General features: G+C 29.6%; 1 protein-coding gene across 1 annotated transcript; it reads left to right on the top strand.

Annotated features, from left to right (window-relative positions):
• The first annotated feature begins 1,848 nt into the window (after nucleotides 1-1,848).
• Nucleotides 1,849-18,817, top strand: LOC129975321 (gastrula zinc finger protein XlCGF7.1-like). The gene is made up of 3 exons (XM_056088384.1): nucleotides 1,849-1,951; nucleotides 10,934-11,003; nucleotides 17,459-18,817. Exon 3 carries the CDS (start codon nucleotides 17,787-17,789, stop codon nucleotides 18,618-18,620), a length of 834 nt encoding a protein of 277 aa, XP_055944359.1. The 5' UTR covers nucleotides 1,849-1,951; nucleotides 10,934-11,003; nucleotides 17,459-17,786; the 3' UTR covers nucleotides 18,621-18,817.
• The last annotated feature ends 57 nt before the right edge of the window (nucleotides 18,818-18,874 follow it).

Below are 18,874 nucleotides of genomic sequence, written 5' to 3'. Positions count from 1 at the left end.
ATATTTTTAATAAGTTATTTAATAAATAATAATTTTTAACGAACGTCTTTTCAACATTCTTAATAAATAAATACATTTTAATAAAATAAAGAATGTATTTGCATCAAATTCAATTTAAAGTAAAAAATTATCAGATGAACTTCTGAAAGAGTAAAAGAAACGAGTAAAGTTTCAGAAAGAGTAAAAGAAACGAAACAGTTTGAAGATTGAAAGTTTTGGCGGAATAAACTAAAAAACAAAATCGCGTAATTAAAAATGAAAAAGATTGGCATAATTCGCCACAAATATGCTTATATGCTAAATATTATAACCCCTATAACAGCTAACCCTAGAATTGGGATAGTTCTTGTTAGCGCCTATAGATGGCGAGTTCGCAAATTGTACATACTAAGTCTATGGCAAAGGATACCGACGTGCTCTGATTGGTTTAAGCCTTGGCATGTTTTTGGCAATGTTTTGCCAAAAAGATGCCATACTGAAATATATTTTTATAAAAATAAATAAAATTTGTGAATTTATCCCCCCCCCCCTCTATTTTTTACGGTTTACATGTAATATTAATCTGGAACACATATGCAGTGGAAAAAATCAAATCCTGAAACCTAAATTCAGGAAATATAAAAATTACAATTTATTACAAATATTTTTTTTGTGTGTTTTTTCTTAATATTATTTTGATATAACGAAAAAAATTAGCTTCGAAAACACATTTTCCGTTAAAGCTTACATATTTATACGTTTTGGGAATTAAGTAATCACCTCCTCTTATGTATTTGAAGGGTAAGTAATAAACGTTTAGCAACAAGTTTCAATGACTGCATAAATTATCTAATTAAGGCACGAAAATCATAGAAAAATAAGAATTATTTAATTGCTGAATAATATGGTGAGTAATTACTTTCATTTAGTTTTTATACTTTTGTGCATAAACAACATTAGTTACTTGTATTACTAGTATTATTAGGAATATTTATTATTATTAATTAGTATTAGTAGTATGACTAGTAATATTTAGAGAAAATAATTATATTAATAAAAATTAGATCGTGTTGATATTCACTCGTATCTGCCAAAAAACTAATGAAAGGTACAAAGTTTGAGCCAAATAAGCGAAAACTACACTATTATGAATGCCAAACATTACCAAAAAGATGCCAAGGCTTAAACCAATCAGAGCACGTCGGTATCCTTAGCCATAGACTTAGTCTGTACAATTTGCGAACTCTGTAGAGAGCTGGCTGTAGAGAGCTGGCGCCGTTATAGACACTAATTGGAACCTTGCTTGATCCTTCAATACGTTCTCCGGCTAACGCTACCCTGACATGACTCTCTAATGACATACTTTCATTTCACTCTACACGCGCCATCTATTTGCAGAATAGAGAACTAAAGTCAACATTTTAAGGAAATAACTTTTTTTTTATTCGATTTTTCAGAAAATTGCTTACTCCAATACATAAACTAAATTAATAGTTTTGAAAAAAATTTAAATTAAAAAATAAGCTGAAATAGATAAACTAATACAATCACACGTTACTTAAAATAGTAAGTTACGTATTAATTACAATTAATATTTTTTATTTAATTTAATTCTAATTTTAATTTTAATTAATTCTAATTTTAATTTCAATTAATTCTAATTTTAATTTCAATTAATTCTAATTTTAATTTAATTTTTTAATTATATTTAATAATAATTAATAATTTTTAATTAGTAATATGAATGAAATAACAGATATTTGGAGCGAATATTTAAAGATAACAATAGCAAAATAATTTGTTATTCAAAAAATCATGGATTATGCATCTCTAGTTGCGTCTAGCTGAATGCCAGTAAAAACTCTTGGTAAACCAATGCTACTAACTGCAACTTTTGGTATACAGAGAAAACAAATTTGGTAATAGATACCGTAGTTTGAATTCAACTTCTTTTCTTAACTTTGAAATAATAGTAAGTAGGTTTTAATAGATTCAAAACTCATTTTATATTTGAAAGAGCTTATTTTTTGAGGAATTAAAAGTCGTTATATATCGCTAAAATAAGATAGTTGTTGTATTGAAAATTTAGTGCTTGCTTCTTCAGTAAATAAAAAGCGCCCGAACTATTGTTTCTATTCTTTTTAAGATATATATAGATATTCAACTAATGTTGTAAATGAAACCAATTCAAATTGTTTGTAAGATTTATAGTTAGATGAAATTAATCACTATGAAAATATATCATATAGGCGTAGAACAGTTTGCAAATGAGAAAAATAATCAATGGTTGCTTTTCCCACACCATGTTATTTACATTCTTTCTCCTACTGTTGTTTTGAAATTATGTTGTATAAATTTCAATTTTCAACTAACAATATTAATTACTCATATTATAATTTTAATCTTTTACATAGATTTCAACATGTAAAAACATAGAATGATTAGTGAATGTAAGAAAAATAAAATATATTAAGTCTTTACATGAATGTCAGAGATGTTATATTTACTGTTTTATGTAATCCACTGGTAAACTAGAAATATTTCCAAAAAATTTAAGCCCAAATATTATTTAGAATTCGAAAACCTGGAAGAGTTCTCACTACTCTGTTATAAGAAACTTACTGGCCACTGCAGAAAATAGACGTTTGATTATTCTCGAATAGTAAGTTTGGTAGGGGTTAGTGTTCCAGACCTATAAAACAACTATATTGTTTCCTCAGAGGTCCCAGTAGTGTCTTGTTTCCCTCTAAGCATGAGAAAATAATCCAATGTAGCTTCTTGTGTCTTCAAGATATGCTAAAAAGATGTGAGAGCTGCAATAAAAATTACTAGGATTATATTTGGCAAGAAATAGTCCCCAAATAATTCAAACACTGAGGCTCTCAGTGTATATGAAAACAAATATATCTGTTAAGTAGAATATGTCGGTTCTGTTTCATTAATTAAGAGACAATATTTCTTTGGAGATAAAGAGTAATTTAGAGAAAAGAATTTATCCATCATAATAGTATTTACTATTATAACAATAAAACCTCATTTCCTACTGTGCATATTTCTTTAAAATTTATTTTTAAGATAATAATGCAGATTTCTTTTGATTTGCTGTATGAAAACTCTCAGTAGCCAAATGTGATTGAGTTAATACCCATGGCATATAATTTGTTCATTAAAAATGCTCACCCAGATTGATTTGGGGGGGAGGAAGGTTTTTTGAAAATTCTCGATATTGCTTTTTTGTGGGGTAAGGTAATTTTTCTGCTGTTTGAAAGAGAAACCCATGCATTCCAGTGTTCTGAAGAAAATGAGCTCGAATGTTGTTAGGAAGATGAGGATTTGAAAACTGTTATTGAAAGTGTGAAATGTTACTACATGTGTTTTTTAGAAGTTCTGCATTACTATCAATTACAAGTTTTTATGAAATTTTGATTAAAATAATCACAAAAGAACTGTCTGAATTTACATGTTCTCCTGTTGGTCATTGAATTATTAAACTTATTTCAGTAGTTATATATTAGCAACTCTTTTAATTATCAAAATAAAAAATTTGCTGTGAAAATATTAAAGCTATTTGAATTATAGTAGCTCATTTCATTCTGCTAGAACAGTATAATCAGTTAATTCTATTATTCTAAGTGATATGGTATTACTAATTTTAATCTATCTAATTCTAAGAGAATAAAAACAAGGAATCCAAGTTTAAGAATTTCAGAAATCATACATATTTGACTTCTTAAATAAAGATGACTTCAAGTTGACAAGGATTGATCTGCAAACATGATACTGAAAATATTTATTTTTTTCTGCCATTAATACTTTTTAAACATTTAACGTAAGTCACTTCTTTAAAACATAAATTTGTGTGTATTTGCAATAATATGGTTGAATTCTTTTGAGATTTAATTATGAAAGCAATTCTGATCTATTTATGATATCAAAATTTGATAACATTCTAGATATAATATGATAGTAGATATTTGTATGATAATATGAAAATTAATAACTTTCTGATTAACTTCTCTACAATAAGTTTTTTTTTTTATCTTCTTGTTTTTTGCATTTCTATTCTTTTCTTTAATAACATAAATTGTGAAAACACACACAAAGACATGCACACACACATATATATATATAGAGAGAGAGAATAATTTGCACAGATGCGTGTCTAAAAAGATAATTCTTTTAGAATAAATTTCAATTTTTTTTTTGTGGGAAGGCAAAGTTTGTACATGGGGTGAAGTTAGAATGTGTTCATTCACAACAAAACATATGAGGAAACTGATTTTGCTAAGGAAATCTTATAGAAGTTCTTTGACACATATCAATTTAGAAAATGAAATTTTGATTAACTTTGAAAGGAATGTGTGGGTGTTTGTATTTATTATCCGTTTATTTGTAGTGTGGGAAACACAGTATTGCCAATTTTTTCAGGCATGTTTGAAATAATTAAATGAAAAAGTATAATTTACATAAGGGAATAAGAGAAAATTCTAGAATTAGGTAATTAGGTTAGTTTAAGATAAACATTAGGAAAATAATGAGGCTTTAAATTAAGTTCAGATATAATTCAGTTATATATATATATATATATATTTAAATTCTACTACACACATGTATATATATTTTCATGAATAATGATCTATTTACCCATTAATTGAATTATTTTCAAATTTAAATAATCTGTAATAAATTCTATTGGGTTTTAAAATTATTATTATTATTATTATTTTTGCTATTATATATTGTAAAACTTGAGACTAGATGTTCATAATGTATATTTTTAGTAAGAATTTGCACTATTAATGTACTCAATTTTCGTTATAAAAATTATTTTGTATTCCTGCATTCTATTAAGAGAATTAAATTCAGTTATTAAGAAGCTGAATTTTTTTGTTATATAGGTTTTTATCGGTGATAAATTTGTTAATATTTGAAAAATCTTCTATACTTGAGTTTGATTTGATACAAACTAATAGAAAATCTCTATCATGTGCTTTTTTTTTTTTTTTTACACAATACTTGCCATATCTTGTACGCATTGTTTTGTGAATTTAAGCTGATTTATCATCAGGTGAAAACAAAACATACTAGTTTTATATAGTACAAAATCCTACTTTAAAAATTTTGAAATATGTTAATTAGCTGAAGATTTTTTTTAACTACAGTTTTTAAAAATTGTATTTATCTTTAATTTGCTTATATTGCATTTTGGTAACCAACTTCAGCTTATCTTGTATGCATTTCAAAAAAAAAAAAATTTAAACTAGATGATCGCTATGAAAAACAAAATTTATTTATTTTAAAAGGTCAGAAGTGTACTTTACAAATACTGAAATATGCTAAGGTAATATAAATATAGTAGGATGGAGTAAAATGATCTTGAAATTAGTTATTTTCAACTTTATAGAGATCATACCAAAGAAGTGGTATAATCTTTTTCTGACAATGTGAGGGTAGGAAAAAAGTCCAAAAATGACCACTTAAAAAAGGACAAGGCCAAAGATGTAGATTGGTATAGTGTATGCTGTATAATTAAAAATAGCTTTTTTGTACTAGATTTAATATTACAGAAAATTTTTTGCAAACTTGCTAGCTTGTCTGTTTGGAAATGAGTCCTTAGTATATGAAACAGTATGCTGTTTCTCTATCAAGATTTAGTTTAAAAAAAAAAAACAATCTTTTCCATGCTATAACGAGCTCTGATTTTTACCGTTACTACTCTTAAAAAGATTTTTTTTTTTCTGTTGTAAGAGCATTATTTTACTATCATAAAAATTAATCTTTGTTAGTCTTTTAAAATGAAAAAGAAAAAAAATTTTTTTTTTGAACCACTAAAACCGATTGCAAAGATTAAATAAGGAGAAAAAAAAAAGTGGAATTTGATGACCACAGGCAAATGAGGGCACTCATGCCTTTTCCTGAATTTGTGTGTTTTGGTATACTTATTTCATCATGTCTATGAATAAGAGAAGCACTGATTTTAATGTGCAGATCTCAGGTATTTTTTTAATTGCAAATTGTTTGAGAAAATAATATTTCTATTTTTGTTCACCAGAAACCTGGCACAAAAAGGAATAATTATGCAATTCATATTTTGTCTAAAGTGTGCACTATATGATGCTCCAACTTTCATTCTTTCTCTGATATTTTTCTGACTTGTTGCACTAGGTTTTTTTTTTGCCACTAGATTTTTTAAACACTTTACATTTACATTCTGAGCGCTCTTTATGAAGACAAGCTGCAACCAGATCTGATGTTAGAACTTCCTTGCCTTTTTTTTTAATATTATTTTTGCTTCACTCTTAGCTGAAAGTAATAATTTTGAAAGCATATTGATTTTTGATTCTTTCAAAGAAGATAAAACGAAAGAAGATAAGAAGATTGAAATTTTATCGGATTCTTTTGAAACTGAGTTCGTTTCACTATCTCCTGTTTAAGTTGTAGCAAGTATATTGTTTAGCGTTGCTCTACTATTCATTTCTTTATTCCAACTCTACTGACCAAGTAAAGTGTGTCTTAAATATAAAAATTAATTATTTATGTTTAAATACATATAATTTATTTTAATTCTAAAAATTGGCTAAAGTCTAGTCTGGTAAAAAAAAAAAATAATAATAATGATGCTTATTGTAAATATTTGTTGAGGGGGGGGGGGATTTTTAATCTGCACTTGGTTTTTGTAATTTTTAGATAATGATTTCTTTTGTTAATTTTCTGACACTGTATATTTATTTTCAATCTATTATTTTAATAATTTTCATGCTTTATCCTCTTTTTGAGCTGCATATTTTTATTGAAAGTGAAATATTATTTTTATTCAAATGTCACTATTGTTTGTGAATTGTTAATGTACAGTACATGATCTTTTTTTCTTAGCTCCTAAAAGTTTTAATTTTTATATAAGATGAAGTATATATAAGATAAGATATTTTATATAAGATTTTTTAAGAAATTATAAATACTAAATTATTAAAAATTCAGCTCTTGTTGGTTTGTTTTTTATATCTTTTAATTTTAGAAGACTTCAAAATGTAAGAATATTTTTTCAAAATGGAAAGAAAAAGAAATTACTTACATAGATTATGAAATTTGTCTGTATAATTGATTTCATTAAAAGAATCGAAGGAATATTTTTCAGACAGTTCAAGGAGGATTTTAATCATTAATTATTGTTATCGAGAACACTCCTCATCTGTCTTTATTTTCTAAAATATTAATCAAGAAAAATCATAAACTGACAATATTATTCTGTGTGCAAATAAGAAGCTGTTATTTCATAGCAAAACCGTCTCCCTTTAGCTAATGTATTTACTTTATTATTTTTTCCCTTCATTATTTAATTGCATATGCACAATGTGAAGTTTCAGATGTCAAGGAACCGTTGAGTCCAATCATTTATGTCATTTTTTAAAATATGACGAAGGGACAAAAAGGTTCCGTGCACTGTATATCATTTATTTTCTTCCTCCAGCTACTCTTAATAATTTGGAGTAAAAAAAAAGACTTTCTCAAATGATAATTAATTAATTGCCCATTCATTCATCCGCCCCCCCCCCCGTCATCAATAAAGGCATCCCATTTGCGAAATTTGTGTGTAAAATAATTCTTAGAAGGGGAAGGGGGAAGACTGTATTTATAATATCTAATTCTCGAAATTGTTTAATTAATCAATTGAATAAATGTGATACATTCCTCGGCTGCTAGATTATATAATTCAACCATCTTTCAGATATACAGGGTTTTGCCGAATTCAATAGACAAATTCAGAGGGATGATAGTAGGCATCAAGTGGGTAAAGAATCACCATACAACATGGGGTCCCAAACGTCGTTTAGGGGGTGAAAATCGCAAAAATATAGGGAGTCGGAGAACTGTTGGAAACTGTAAAAAATTAATGAAAAAATAACAAATGTTGTTTCAACTATGAATTTATTTTTAAATGAAAGCACATTATTAAAGGCAATTTTTCATGTAAGTAAATGCTGATTTGGTGAACCAGGGGGTCGTAAATTATTGAAAACGAAAAAATAATTTAGAACCCTTATCTGCAAAAATATTAAAACTTTAAGAAAAATAAAAGCTTGAAAATATAAGGAATTTTATACTCTTTAATTTGATATAAGTCTGTAGTGTGAAAACTGAGGAAATTTTAAGATATTCAAGAAAAACTAAAATGTTTGCCGGGAAACATCGCTGCAACATCGGCACCAATGTTTACAGAAGGTATAGCAAAATTCTATCAGAAAAATTCTGAGGAGTAATAGTAGGCATCAAGGAGATAAGAATTTTCAAAGAAATATAAAGTCTCAAACGACGGTCAAATTTATTTGCTGGAATAGAAATACAGCATACATTTACAGCACAGACATTTTAACATAAGAACGAGACGATGAGAATCTTTTATAAGAATTGCTCAGTGTTGCGGCCGCGAAGGTCATTACACAACCGACACCGACGTTTAAAGGACCCCCGAACGCGGTCAAATATACCAGATGTTCTTGCGAATTCTCCAGCAGCGATGACGATCCATGCTACGAGATCTTTCAATGTATCCAAAGGTGTCTGATAAACAAAAGATTTCCTATGGCCCCAGAAGAAGAAATCCAATGGATTGGGGTCCGGGGAACGTGGAGGCCAATCTACAGGTCCGCCACGTTCTATCAACGTCCCAGGATATGTATCATCTTGGTAGTTACGCACAGAATTCAAAAAATGCTCTGGTGCACCAACATGCATTAACCACATGTTCTGGCGTGCAATGGCCGGTATTTCCTGCAGTAAATCCGGAAGGACGTGCTGCAAGAAAACAAATACTTTGTGCCACTGAGGCGTTCGGGCCCTGCACTTGTCCTAGTTATTTTGAAGGATCCTGTCTCCCGCACTATTGATATATTCTTTGTACTAGCCGTCCATTACCATCCGCTCGGTCGTAAATTAAATGCAAATCCGCATATTCGTCATTCGTGAAATCTGACATGTTGTTTGCGAATGAAACTTATCAACAATCAATTCTGCACTGCTCTTTAATGAATACAAGCTGCTTTTATATTCCTCGAACGCATGGAAAATTTAGATATGAGAAAGCATCTTCTTCTCCACTACCCTGTCCCAAATCCTTGCATTCTTAGGGCCATTCTCTTCGCCAAACTACTTGTCTCTTCGATGTCTGCTTTTGCGATTTTCACAGAATAAACGTCGCCTGCGATCCTATGTTTTATGATAATTTTTCATCTCATTAATGCTTACTATCACTTCTCTAAATTTACCTTTCGAATTTGGCAAACCCTCTGTAAACATCGGTATCGATGTTGCAGCGATGTTTCCTGGCAAGCATTTTAGTTTTTCTTGAATATCTTAAACCCTCCTCAGTTTTCACATTACAGACTTATATCAAATTGAAGAGTATTAAATTCCTTATATTTGCAAGCTTTTATTTTTCTTAAATTTTTTAATATTTTTGCAGATAAGAGTTCTAAACTACTTTTTCGTTTTCAATAATTTACGACCCCCTGGTTCATCAAATCGGCATGTTACTTACATGAAAAATAGTCTTTAAGAATCTGCTTTCGCTTTAAAAAAAACTCATAGTTGAAACACCTTTTGTTATTTTTTTATTAATTTGTTACAGTTTTCAAAAGTTCTCCGACTCCCTATATTTTTTGCGATTTTCACCCTCTAAACGTCGTTTGGGACCCCATGTTGTATGGTGATTCTTTATCCTTCGACCTTCTGAATTTGTCGGCCGAATTCGGCAACACCCTGTATAATAATTTAGGTTTACTTTACAATATTATTAAAAAAATATGATAATCCGACTTCAGTTATATTCTGCATTCCTGGTAACGTTATTCCTCGTATTAATTGCCTAAATATTAAACAGAATCTTTCTTAGCTTTCAACAACAAAAGAAAACCACATGACTAAATATTTGACGGAACAGGTGAAGCAATTTCAATATTTTTTGGCACGAATACCATTGCCGTAAATTAGTTAAAATATTTTTAATAAATTGTAAAACTTCGTCGAAAAAATTGCAAATATAACAAATTCGTGACTTATAAAACAAAGTTTTTAAAATGGGAATAAAGTATTGTTTAATTGTAAATTAATTGAAATGTGTGTGTGGGGGGGAGGGGGACCACATTCGAAGTTGCTCTTTTCTACCACCGAAAATATTTGAGCCGAATTTAAGGTGCTCAGATCGAACTGTTTGTCTGTACAGCTTATACTTCTCTTTCATTATTCGTAAAGATAACACAGTTTAATTTAACTTCAATGAGAATGGATATTTGTGATTTAAAGGCCTGCATAATTTAGTGTTGATCTGTCGAATTTCGCCGAGGCATACTTCGTTGAAAAACGTTTGGCACTTGTTTTCGTTATTGTTTTTAATAAAACTGAAATTTACTTATCGGGTTTATTTTCCGCAACTGATATTGTGCAAAAGATGTTTTAAACTTTATTTTTAAATTCCACAGCTTGCGTTGTCGATGAAAGCGGGTTTTAAAATTCGGTAGTTTACATCATAAAGGTTTAATGAATGCATATCTTTCTCCCCTATTTTTAACAATATTAAAATTCAATTTTTAATATAATATGTAAAACTTTAATATAATAATCTCTTTCTTTTAGAATTTTTTTTTAATTCTTACGACTAACTTCTAATTTTTGAAAATTAATTTTTTTCATTTTAAACACTATATTTCTGAGTGGTTTCTTTTGCACAAGCTGCTTATCTTTTTTTTTTTTTTTTTAAAGACAGTTTAAATTAATGTGATTTATTTTCTGAATGCTTTCATCTATTGAAAAGACAGTAAAAAAACGTATAAAAAATTTAATATTATGTATAAAAAAATTAAAAAGTTTTGAAATTTTATTCCTTTGTCTACGGTGTTAAGTACCTTTGCCTGTTGTCATATTTTGTTCTAAAACCTGAATTTTTTTTTTTTTTTTACAGTTGTTACCTGCAGTGGTGCGAGGAGACTGACGTATACAGCATGTAAATCCTGGTAATTTTGTGTATAAAGGTATGCGAATTTTAATTCTTTAGAAGCAAGAATAATGGAAATAGTTGTTTTAGAGAAAAAAAATATGCAATAAATTACGTATTTTTCATATATATGAGAACAAAATTTTTAAAAAGTAATATAAAATGAGTTATCTCAATGCCGTTGCCTTCATAAATGTGGATAAATATTTAATGATCAAAATTGTAGTAAAAATTTTTGGGATAAAACTCCCCTCATTTTTGAGATTTGATGTCTTCATAAGTTATGCATCAATTTCAAGAATTTTATAAAATTTTTGTTATTGGATACTTGTATTAGAGAAACAGTGGTAAGTCAACCATCTAACTCACCGAACCGCCACGAAAGCATACGGATTTAAACCATAAAACTCAATGACCGGACCGCCGCAACAGCAACATTGGCGGGAACTGTGGTTGAGTCCTAATGGCCGTCACCGGTCACGGTACAACCCTCCCCGAAGGAAATACGTCCCGTCATCGATGGGAGGAGTCAGATCCCTCACCTATTAGTGTACCCTCCAGGGTGGCGAGATCCAACCACCATGCCGGAAGCATCTCATCCTCATTTCGAGGTACCCCCCCCGGGGGTTGAAAAACAGTGGTAAAAAAGTAGAAAGGAAACAGAAATAATGACATAAGCAAAAAGTCTTACTTATGACAGTTAATTCTTATTTGGGTAATCTTTAGCAACAATTACGAACTTGGAAGGTCGTCCCTTTTAGTTCATCAATTCTTTTAGTTCTTCAGCTTTTATGATGTGAATTATTATTTCATTAATTGCGTTTTAATAGCTAGATTACTTCTGTGTAACAAGTTGCTTGGTTTGCTTCATAGATTTTCGATTTGGATAAAGCTGCGAAATACGATTGTCTTGAAGTCAGTTTTCACATACAGTTGCTATATAACATAATTAATTCCTGATAAATTATAAATTCTTCATTATCTGGAAAAGACCACATACAGAAGGCGGCCGTTTTGGAATGAGTATTTCATTTATGAACTCTGCGGCATTTATGTTCTCATCGCTCACACTAACTCTGCACGTGAATTTTGTTGCCATATGACCCCTGATCATAACACTAAGAGGGTGTTTAACCTCGGTGTAATGTAATCAGGAGTTTCTGTTCGTTTTATTATCCTTAGATATTCACTTTTCGACTATTCTATCTAACTAATGTGTGAGACGCGGAAGGAAGTGCGCATTTCCGGAATTAGCTTTATTGCTAAATGCAAACACCCCTTCTTTCATCTTTCCTTTCACCCCTGTTTGGTTGAATTAAATTCATTCTAACACATGCGCAACAGCGCGAAAGATTTTAGAATCCGTTGGCAAACAATGCAACGCACAATACAAACAATTAACAATTTGCCATTTTTAATGTACTGACTGGCACATATAGGCATGAAAAAGATTTAATTAGTGGACGAATAGTATAGCATGCGAAAGAATCAGATTTTGAATAAACATTTGGATTACTGATCAGAAGTATTGCAAGTTTGAGAAATTTTACTTGTTTTTTTTTTTTTTAAGAAAAACCCTGAAAAGTGATATATATATATATATATATATATATATATTATATTCCTTTAAAGTGATATTTTTTTATGTCAATATGTTAAATTAGTCTAAAGGCAAGATATAATTGAGTTATTGAACAAAAAATAAATTAAGTTCAAAAAGAATAAAACAAACAAAATTTACAGCTTATCAGTATCGTAATTCATTTTGGTTCCCCGGAATAAAATGAAATGAAGGAAAAATTTCAACTTCTTTTGATCAGAAAAGATAATAAAAGTGTTCAAGTTAACTGAAAAGCATCCAATATTTGGTTAGATTCCCTCTGGCTTTAGTCACAGCATCCACTCTTTTAGACATAGAATACACAAGGTTTTGCAACACTTCTTCCGATATTTCATGGTTAAAAACTTTAATTATTGTTTCTTGAATTTCTAGTTTTATTCTGGAATGATTCTGAGTTAATTTCTTTCTCATTATACTTCATAAATTCTTAGTGGGGTTTAAATCGTTCGACTTTAATGGTCATGCGAAAAAATTAATACAGTTTTAAATTTGCAGCTTTAACTTAAATATAACGAATGTCTCGATATAGAGGTGAGAACTGAACTGAAATTAAATTTAAAATTAATTGTGAATTTTGTCTTATCTTTTTCAATGTATGGTAAGGTAATAGAGTTTCCGGAAATATCCATTTCTACCTTGTTAACATGTCACGAGCACTTCGAAGCAATTGATCCTTCAGTACACTCAAATACTTGTCACCATTCATGGTTTCCTGTACAAAATAAATTCGTCCAGTTGACTGATATGGCATGCAACCCCACACTATTATGCTTTCTGGGTGTTTTGATGTACAAACTAGGCATCCTGGCCTCATAGTGTTCTTTGCTTCACGTCAATCGTGGTCAGGCTTGTCAGACATTAAGGAGAAGTGACTTTCGTCTCTGAATATAACTTGCCTCCATTCCGAAATGCTCCAATTTTTGTGCACCTCGCTGTTCTCCAATCGTTTTTTCCATATTGCTTTCGTCAATAGTGGTTTTTTTTCCTAGGTACTTGTGTCTTATAACCATCTTCACAGAGCCTCCTGCGAACTGTTCTGAGAGTGTCAATGCACTGTTCTGCGAACTGTTCTGGGAGTGTCAGAACTTGCAAATCTATTTTTATGGCATTATTCTGTCAATGTAGCATCAAACTGCTCGCATTCGACTGCTCAAAAAACAATTAAATCCTTCGCAGTCGGAGCGATTTTATAATAAATTATGAGGATGATAAAATCAGTGCATTCGATTGCTTCATAATAGATGACGTAATAGCTGTAAACTTCACCACATTTATACTAGAAAATATTACTTTTGGTGGCCTTATTTTTTAAAAAAATGTCTGAAATTTCTCAAACTTGCAATATTTTTGACCAGTAGTGTATTTCATTCTACGCTAAATATCGAGAGAAAACATCAACCAATTTAAGATACTTTGCATATCCTTGATGAATATGATAAGTATTTTTTTTTGGATGATAATTATAATTTAATAAAGACACTTGCTCTAATGTAAGAACTTCTTCAGATAATATTTCAAACTAGCCTCCTTTGACGACCATCTGGCTCGTAGAGAATATTGACTGCATTTCGTTCCAATTCATTATGTATTACTTAATGTTTGATTTTCTCAACCCACTATATTATACAGTAGACTACCGATTATTCGCGCTTGCCGCACAAAGTTTTTTTTTTTTTTTTTTTTTTACTGATTTCTTCAAAAAGGTGCAGTTTTACAGTTATGCTTTTGTAATTACATAATACATTACAGTATTAAAACAGTGCATATGTATTAATTTTTCTGTGCATCCTTGACGCCTCTCGTAAGTACAAAGCACTTTTCTGTTTTCATTAACAAAATGCATTTTAGGTTAGTTTGAGTGATATACTAAAATATTAAGCGTTAGTGAAACATTTCCTGCTGTTTATTTTACGTTTTACTGTACATAAAATGATTTTTCAAAGTTGGAATGACTGTTTTCTCTTTTGCTATACCCGTTTTTAGCTTTTTTCGGATTATCCGCGATTTTTGTTATCCGCGGCGGCAATTCCGCGGATAATCGGGAGTGTACTGTATACGGAATTGTTGCAGCCATTACAACCGTGTTATTTTAAAATCAATATTCTGTTTTGTTCGTTGTGTATGAAGTTCCATACGATCATAGTGTTACTAATTTTGGCTTCATTTGTTTTCTAACATTTGTCGTACTGTAACTCCGCTTTGTTATTTCTCAAACACGCTACTCAAGTATTAAACAAAATCATTTTCCGTGATATTTTAACTGAGAAACCACCGATTATATATTTCAGGAAACAATGAAAACGATTCGAATTCCTTTGCAACAAAATGTATTATTATTATATTGTTAATTTCACCAAACCATAAAAAAAATGTCGCTATTCACCGGGAAAAAAAAAAAACCCTGCACGGTTAACAAATTGGTATCGTGAAAAAGAAAGTTTTTATATTATTATTTTAAAGTATTTCATAAATTAATTTAACAAAATAATATTGTTGAGAGTTTGCAGGAAAAATATCAAAATTTAGTTTTATTTTCATTTTATTGAAATTTTTAAAAAAGCGTTACTTTGTGCACATTTTAACCTACCAAAAAATATTTTTGACAAATTTTTGTTTCCATTGGCCAAACAGTTTATCCTGAGGCGCGCCAACACACACACGGGGTCTCTTTTATTCTAAATAGATATACAGAATGCAATTCATTTATCTCTAATGAAACGGGATGTTAATAGTTTGAAGGATGTGTTATTTCTTCTGCAACTATCAAATTTCTTTCAAGAGTTCTACGTGGAAAAACGTTATGAAACTCTATTTCTTTCTTTATTATTCTCTTTATTATCTCTCTCTCTCCGTGTGTGCGCGCGTTTGCGTTTGTGCTTTTAACTAAATTAAACTCTGCTATTTTCAGGAATCTTAATATATATAAATTACGTGTCACGTTGTTTGTCCGCGATGGACTCCTAAACTACTTAACCGATTTTAATCAAATTTGCACACCGTGTGCAGTTTGATCTAACTTAAAAGATAGGATAGCCCTTTTTTTGAATTTTTAATTAGAATTTTAATTATTAATTAAAAACTAACTTTCCCGCCAAAAAAATCTTCAAATCGCCAAATGAGTACGGCTTCAATTTTTTTCCCAACAGTCATGAGGCTAGGCTTAAGATTTTTCGGCTGATTATTTGAAACGATTCTATTTATTTTCTTAATGTTTGATGCATTTAAAATTAAACATTGTTAATGAATCGATCTTTCAGATTCATTCTGAAGTACTTTTGAATTAAAATAAAACAAAATAAAGGAAATTAAAAATTTCTAATCTGCATAGCGTTACCCCAACTGGCGTAGAAAAAATCACGCATTTGCGTTCCGTAACTGGCGTTGAAAATTCACGCATGCGCATTGTATTATGATTGTTTACATTTCAACGGAAGCGGACTCGATTTAAATTATCTTTAGGTTCGTTGCATGTTTTTGTAATTAAATTGTATTTAAGTTAGTTATATATTTTTTGTATACGCTTATAGTTTTAAGTACATCGTTTTTTAAGTAGTTTTTTTTAACCTGTTTTCGACGGATTATTTTAAACGATTCGTTTTATTTTCTTAATGTTTGATGCATTTAAAATTAAACATTGTTAATGAATCGTTCTGGTCATGATGAATCTGAGAATATTTTGTTGACAAATTCTTGAAATATTACATAAATTAGGAAAGATATTCTTTAGTGCCCATAAAGTTTAAACGCTCAGTGACTCTTTTCAGTAATCATATTACAAAAAAATACTTTGTTTCAGTAAAAAATATTATTATATTAATTGCAGATTAATCCTTTCCACTTTAATTTATAGTATAAATTCTACGGGAACTAACAGAAAATTAGAGAGATACATATTACGTTGTGACTGAAGGCGTTTATAATATTATGAGTGAATTATATATCAAAATTTGAAGTTTTAAAATATCTTGATGAAGAAGTTATTAAAGTAGGAATTGCATAAAATATTTAATTATTAAAATTTTAATGAACATTAAGATGGGCGAACCGGCTGGTCGCCAAAGGCGGCTAGTATCTTAATAAAATGTAATTCTACTACGAGTTTCTTTAATTTAGCTTAAAATTCAATAGTTTAACATTTACATTAATTGAATTAAATGCATAACCTAATTTCAACATGTTTAAGGCAAATTTTTAGTAAAATATGCTATGAGATATTTACTTCTTGATGTGAGATTCGATTGAATTTTTTTTTTTTTTTCATATTTATACAAATATTTATAACTAAGATGTAAAAGTACTGTATGTTTTATCTATAATACACATTATAATAAATAAGTAGCATAATACGTTGAGTGTTAAAAATATATTGCATAGAGCTTTATGTACACTATATATATATATATATATATATAACCAATCTAAAGTAAGAAAAAGTTTGAAAACGAAACTAAAATGAAAACGAAACAAAACAGTTTCGAAATCGCAACTAAAATTTATTACCTATTTAAACTAAAACCAAAAAGGAACTTCATAGTATTTAGAGAGCGCAATTGCAGCTACTTCTAAAACACAGATGAATTGATACTAAAGTATTAGAATCAAGTTAATAGGAAAAACAAAAATCAAATAAAAATTAAACCAAAAAAATTATTAAAAAAATATTAAAAAAGAATCCGGCCGGATTCTTTTTTAATATTTTTTTGGTTTAATTTTTATTTGATTTTTGTTTTTCCTATTAACTTGATTCTAATACTTTAGTATATATATATATATATATATATATATATATATGATAAATTATAATACATTGTCAAAATATTATTAAATTTTGTAGACTTGTAATTTTGATTAATAAAATTTACCTTTTTTAGGTTATGGAACCAACGAACAGAGCAAAAATATTGCCGATAAATCTTCAAGATTAAATGTATGAACAATAGAAGTTTATCAATTCCTGCTTGACGACCAATATGCTTAGGGATAAATATATGCAGTTAACGCCCTACTTTTCAACAAGGCTTACTATTTCATCCACTCAATGATTGAGAAGAAATGACTATCCTTTTCTAAAAAGCATGCTTTAGCGAGGCATATTCCAACACATGTGAGAGAAAAGCCTATCTGTGGATTATACAATATAAAATATTTTCTAATCAAAGCACATTGAATATATGCAAGCTTACGAAAGAATTCTGCAAAATGTGTACTAAAGTCTTTTCTACGCAGGAATATATAATACCACAAGTCTCGACGCATATTAAAGAGAAACCATTTGTTTGTAATGTGTGCGATAAAATATTTTCTCTCAAAGGAAGTTTAAAGACACATTTAAGGACGCATATGAAAGCGAGTCCGTATATTTGTGGGGTTTGCAGTAATGCGTTTTCTCATGAAAGAAATTTAAAGGTACATTTAAGGACGCATACCACAGATAATCCGTATGCTTGTAATGTGTGCGATAAAGTATTTTCTCACAAAGGAAATTTAAAGACACATTTAAGGACGCATACGAAAGAGAAACCGTATGTTTGTGTTTGTAATAAAGCGTTTTCTTTACTGGGAACTTTAAAAAGTCATTTAAGGACGCATACGAAAGAGAAACCGTATGTTTGTGAGATTTGCAGTAAAGCGTTTTCTGAACTAGGAGTTTTAAAGAATCATTTAAGGACGCATACCAAAGAGAAGCCGTATGTTTGTGAGGTTTGCAATAAAGCGTTTTCTCGACGAGGAAATTTGAAGGTACATTTACTGACGCATATAAAAGAGAAACCATATATTTGTGAGTTATGTAATAAAGCGTTTTCTCTACGAGGACATTTAAAGAGACATATGAGGACGCATACGAAAGAGAAACCGTATGTTTGTGAGGTTTGCAGTAAAGCGTTTTCTCAACTAGGAAATTTAAAAACACATTTAAGGACGCACACGAAAGAGAAACCCTATATTTGTGAGACTTGCAGTAAAGCCTTTTCTGAGCCAGGAAATTTAAAGAAACATTTAAGGACGCATACAAAAGAGAAGCGGCACCTTTGAAATGTATTCAATAAAAACTTTTTCTTGTGGAAAACTTTTATAAAAATATTTTCTGATGCATGCGAAACAAAAACATCTGCCTGTAATAAAGCAGTTACTGCCAAAGGAAATTTGCAATTCCATTTACCGACCCATTCAAAAGAGTGGCTACATGTTTGTGATCTGTGTAATAAAGTGTAATAATTTTTTGGTCGAAATATTGTAAGGAGATATTCATTGACGTATACAAAAGATAATCCTCATGCTTATAAGAT

This window comes from Argiope bruennichi, chromosome 7, assembly GCF_947563725.1.
Source record: "Argiope bruennichi chromosome 7, qqArgBrue1.1, whole genome shotgun sequence".
NCBI classification, from domain to species: Eukaryota; Metazoa; Arthropoda; class Arachnida; order Araneae; family Araneidae; genus Argiope; species Argiope bruennichi.
This window is presented reverse-complemented; position numbering and strand designations above follow the sequence as displayed.

Excerpts from the sequence above, each read along its gene's own strand:
- LOC129975321 (XM_056088384.1), top strand. The coding sequence starts at position 17,787 with ATGTGTACTAAAGTCTTTTCTACGCAGGAATATATAATACCACAAGTC.